The 5,802-nt window shown below is 40.5% G+C and overlaps 1 protein-coding gene across 1 annotated transcript; it reads right to left on the minus strand.

The window, feature by feature from the left end:
- Window positions 1-1,432: 1,432 nt before the first annotated feature.
- gja1b (gap junction protein alpha 1b) lies at window positions 1,433-5,802 on the minus strand. The gene is made up of 2 exons (XM_053614287.1): window positions 5,622-5,802; window positions 1,433-4,309 (listed from the first exon to the last, which is right to left on the minus strand). The coding sequence occupies exon 2, from the start codon at window positions 4,290-4,292 to the stop codon at window positions 3,150-3,152; it is 1,143 nt and encodes a 380-aa protein (XP_053470262.1). The 5' UTR covers window positions 4,293-4,309; window positions 5,622-5,802; the 3' UTR covers window positions 1,433-3,149.

Genomic DNA, 5,802 nt, shown 5'->3' on the forward strand with positions numbered 1-5,802 from the left:
CCTTACTTAACCTTTGTAAATCATAGCTTTGCTGGCTGAATAAATGCCCTGAAACCCTTCATGTGTTTGTGTTTGTGTTTTTCATAAAGATGGAAAAGGGTTGTTTCATGTTGCGAACGCAACACAGCTGGGAATCAGTAAGAGGGCTTTTAGACACAAATAAGAAGGTCGGATTTGCTGCCGAGCCAGACTGCTGTCCAATAGAAAATATTACGAGAGCAGCGTGGCATATGTTTTTATTAAACATGGGGCAACGTCATAACAATGAGTTGATTTGCCATTTTTAGGCAAAGTTAGCAGCTTTAACACGGATTCCCAGAACCACCCTGGAGTTGTGGTCTGGGTGGCTGCTCAGGCAGAGGAAATGTAACTCTGAAGCTGAGGTTTCCAGGAGGCAAGCAAGCTTTATATGCATTTAAAACTGTCCTCAGTTGAATCCTCATTGTCCAAAAATAGACAAGAGAAACATGTGCGAGCCATGGCTTACTGTCTCAGACATGCTCATGCACCTCTGAGAGAGCACAGAGTCCCTTCACGGAGTTACCTCGCGTTACCGCAGCAGCATTGCATCATGTGGCATTAACAGAACGATTAGCTTAGAAAAGATCATGCGGGTTTATAACACGGGAAGATGTTTTCTCCGAATGTTTGGCTTTTTTTTTTTTTTAATTTATTTTCGTTCTTTCCTTCGACATAATTTGTGCACTAATTAATCTCTTCTGACACTAACCTGCGCAACCATTTTCAGGGAAGTCTCCCGTTCATAAAATAATACTGGGTGATAAAGCTGATTTTAAAATAAAAAGCCATCGGTGAATAAAAGATCTGGATTAATTAGCAGTAGATCAAAGCCTCATGCTTTTTTTCCCCCTGCACTCTCTGCTCTAGCCACATGTGGTCCACAGGCTCGGCCCAGACATGTGGTTTTATTTAGCTTTGTGGAAAGGTTAAATACGAAACTTGGATAAGGAAAAAAAAAAGCACTGGATCTTTTTATATGATGAAAATTTTAAAGTTTCAGAGGCATTTTAAGACATACATGTAAAAGCGTATCAGTCTTTTTCAGTTTGTAAGTAAGTCTTGGCATCGGATTTTGGCCATGATGCCGGCTTAGCCTTATTGCCTCAGTTTATGTGCGTGGTTTTGTGTGAAGCTAATTCTTTCGAGCAAAATGCCTGTACCAGGCCTTATTTGATACTGGCTCCAGACAAATTGTTGTGCATTGTGTCATTTTCGGATTATACATGTTTAACAGCTTGTAAATAAAAATACTCACAGCACCCCAACAGAGTAAGACCTGGGGAAAAAAAAAAAAAAAAAAAAAACGAAGAAAAAAAAAAAAACCCATTTCATCATTTCACGTCATCATTAATGGAGATGAGAGTGACTCATCCCATATATGAAAATCTCATGAAAACATAAACACGTGGAATATAACAAAGAAAAACTTTATTGGTTAAAATAGCCATTTTTTTTTCACAGATTTGATTAATGACTTTTTTTTTTTGCTATCATGCATTTGCACACTGTACAACAGTGGATTCTCAAGGAAGGACATTTTCTCAACGCTCTTCATCAAACGAACCTAAAACTGATATTTTGCCTTATTCAGTGGATATGAAATATCTCGGTTTGGGCCTTCAAGGTCCAAACACATACGAAGGGTTTCACATGAAATCTGTTTTAATATAGTGTTTGTCGGCCCGGTGTGTGGTCAAATAAATTAGTTACATGCATAACAGAGAGAACATGTTGCCACTTCTGCATCATACAACATCCATGCCAAAGTCTCAGTGCAAACACCGTTGTAGCTGAAAAAATATATATATATCCGAGAACCTCCATGCTTTGAGTACCGATATGCTGTGATGTAAAGTTTGCGAATCAAAACCTTAAAAAAAGGTCCAAAATTAAATTTAATCTACTAGCGTTTGGTAATTGTGGAGCTACATTGGCATATATCTCTTTTTTATGGATTTAAAAGACTAAATATTAGTCCAGCTCTAACAAGCAGTCTTCTAAAAACTCACATTTGTGACACAGTTAGCTTGATTTACAGTACTAAAACTCTATCTCTCAAGCAGCACGATTACACTGATTTAAAACAAATTAAAACAAAAAATTAAACAAACAAACAAAAAAAAAACACTCACTACATGGGTAGAACACATATAATTGACTTTCCTTTTCCATTCAGCAAGACAAGTAAGGAAAACTTTTTTTTTTTAAAGAGGGAAATCATAGAAATCATATTTGCTCATCATATTTTTAGAAGACTTTTTTTTTTTAAATGCAAAAAACAAAAACAAAAAAACAAACAAACAAAAAACAAATCTTTTGCCCCACACCGATATAACAAACACAAAATAATCAAAAACTAACACCACATATATTCAAAGTTTATCAGGAAAACAACAGTTCACTACGATTAATAAAAGCAACCTTTTGTTAGTAAATGTATTGCCAAATTTTGGATTATTGTCAATAAATATGTAGTTGGGTCTAGTGATTTGTTATTGCTCTTACTTTTGTGTGAAGTATTATTCAGATGGATATGACCTTGAGTAGTAGTCAGTCACTGAGTGGTGGATGTCCTGTACTCTTTATGAATAAATAAATATTAATTCATGAAACTTCAGCACTAGGAACCTACACACAACCCGGTTTGACTAGACAGCGTCGAGGTCATAGAGAAGAGGAACATGATGGGAATGTTGGAAAACTGATGGAGTATCGTATTTTGATTTTTTTTTTTTCTTTTTCGGAAATGGAGAAACGAAATTTGCCTGCGGGATAATACAACGAAACGATCGATCACATGACCAAGGTATATTCATCCGGGGGAAACGGGGGACTTACAGGAAGTGAACTGAATATGCTCATTGGCCTCTCACCCCTGTCACCGTTCGGCTGTTAAAGGCATGTTAGCGCCGCTAGTCTTCGACATTGACGTTAATTAACACATAGTACCTCCAGCAGTGTAAGTAAGTTTACGTCTCTGCATCTAGAGTCTAGAGCGAGGACAGGACACTGGACAGTGTCCTTTCCCCGGGTGCAGGAGACGTTATTTTTCTCTCTGTCTCTGCACCTTATGTCCACTTCTTTAACAGACTGGCGCAACGCAAGCATGGCATGGGTTAGCGCAGCTTTTAGACATCCAGGTCGTCAGGCCTGGCTCGGCTGCTCACATGGCTGCTTGCACGGCTGGACGGTCTCGGCTCAGTGAGCACCAAAGGCTGCATCTCACTGCCCGCCGCCGCCTTCTTGTGCTCATGACCGTTATCAGGGTAGTCGAAGACATGCGCGTGCGAGTTGGAGATGGTACTGCCGTTGTGGCCCAAGCGCTGACGCTCGGTGCTGTAGTTAGCCCAGTTTTGTTCACTCGCCTGCTTGTTGTAGTTGCGGCAAGAGTTGGTCCTCTCGCCCGTGGCTAGCTTGTAGCCTGGCAGTGACATGGGTGACAGTGGTGCTGTGGGTGATGAGCATCCATTGTAGTAGGCATACTTGGTGCCTGGCATGTCCTTGGGAGGGTGGGTTAAGGTGTTGGACTGAAACTGACCCTTCTTTTCCTTGACACGGTCCTTGATACGCTTGAAAAAAACATAGAAGAGCTCAATGCCATTGAGCACCAGGGAGACAAGCGACACCACCAACATGAAGATGATGAACACGGTCTTCTCGGTGGGACGTGACAGGAAGCAATCGACACGATGGGGGCATGGAGAACGCTCGCAGGTGTACACAGCAGACAAACTGAAGCCATAGATGTACCACTGGATGAGCAAGAAACCAATTTCGAAAAGAGACTTGAAGAGGATGCTGACTACATAGGTGCGCAACAAGGCACCCTTCATCTTCACCTTGCCATGCTCCTCAATACCATGCTTGAACTTCTTGAGCTCAATGCGTTTCAGTGGCTCGTCCACGTCGGCGCCATCGTTCTGGACGGCACGCAGCTCCCCCTCCTGCCGGTTCAGCTTCTGCTCTTTGCGCATCAGATAGAAGACGTGTGCCAGGTAGAGGAGCGTTGGTGTTGACACAAAGATGATCTGAAGCACCCAGAAGCGGACATGCGAAATGGGGAAAGACTTGTCGTAGCACACATTCTCGCAACCTGGTTGCTGAGTGTTACACTTGAATGCAGATTGCTCGTCGCCCCACGCCGACTCCACGGCCGTGCCCAACACCAAAATGCGAAAGATGAAGAGTACGGAGAGCCAGACCTTGCCTCCGGCTGTCGAATATGACTGCACCTTGTCCAGGAGCCGGCCCAAAGCACTCCAGTCACCCATCTTGGGGCGTGTTTCTGCTACAAAGAAAAATGTTAAGACTGTTAAAACATTTCCATGCTAGATGCCACCAAAAGCATTTGCAGATGATATTAAGATGTCTCTTCCTTAAAATCTTGTGAATGCGCAGCACACAGTGATGTCTTATACAACTTCTATTTATGTGTCTAGGGATATATATATATATATATATATATATATATATATATATATATATATATATATATATATAGTATCATTGAAGGCCTTTATTCAGGAATAAGGTGCACTCTAAGAACTTTGCCATCAAACCAAATATAGAAAAAAGACAGAAGAAATGACTCAATCCTACCCCGATCACACACAGTGATATATGACTACGCTACTGTGGAGTTCATCAGCAAGTGCTTCATAATGCTTCCCATAGGTTATACTATAAACATCGATTAACGCCATAACTCCCAAGCACCAAATAGATCTTTCAACAACACGCGAACATTTCTAGTTTCTTTCTCTTTTTTTCCTAGTCAAACAGATGTTTTGTGATGTTCTTAGTAAATTGTCAGCAGCCGGTGTCTATAAGACCCAAATGGCACTCTCTCATCTAGACACAAAACACAGACAAAACTCCAGCAGAGAAACCATTTAACAAACTCTGAGCCTCAGCAGTTTGGGATCAAAGCACCGCTTTCAGCCCATGGAGAAGCAGAATGCTCACCATCTAAACCAAGAAACATGAGGAATGCCTTAAGGACAAATAAAACAAATAGCGACTATATGCGTTAGTTGGTCTATGGGACATTTCATGTCAGCTATGTGATAACATGAGACGAAAGATATCATTCTACACGAGACACATGGATACAGTCTGGTTTGATTGGAGGAAAAGGAAATTTACAGTAACTATGTCTAAACATTTCTTATGAATCATGTTTGTGATTCATCATGGATTGATTTATTTATTAATTTATTTATTTTGTTTTTTGAGTTCCCCAAAACAATAAAATAGCCTACATTTACTCTTTACAATCACTATATCCCAATGGGAATGTTTATAAGCATCTTGTAACCTGTAAGAAAATAAATCATTACTTTATACATCAACTCACAGACTTTGTACTGTAAAGATTCCTCCACAGGTCTACAGAAGTCTAAGCACAAATCTTCCCAAGAATTGTGTTCTTCTTCTACTTCTTCTTCTTCTTCTTCTTCTTCTTATTATTATTTGTAGTAGTAGTAGTAGTATTGTTATTGTTGTTGTTGCTGTTATCATTGTTATAATTATTTATTTATTAAAGTATAAAGTAGGTAAAAGTGGATAAAAGTTTAGGTAACTACTAGTCAGTCACGTACCTGAATGGACAGCGAGGGGGAAGCGGAAAGGAGAGCCGAGCCCTGAAGGACTTTCTCCGGCAACTTCCTAAACTCCGACTCGGTTGGACTGAGGCTCACTTGTCAAACTTTCCTCGCTTATAAGAGATCGCGGTTGCCAGATTGGGAACTTTAAATCGTCGTGTTTTTCCGCTTGGGCCCA

Source organism: Ictalurus furcatus, chromosome 25 (genome assembly GCF_023375685.1).
Source record: "Ictalurus furcatus strain D&B chromosome 25, Billie_1.0, whole genome shotgun sequence".
In the NCBI taxonomy this organism is placed as follows: Eukaryota; Metazoa; Chordata; class Actinopteri; order Siluriformes; family Ictaluridae; genus Ictalurus; species Ictalurus furcatus.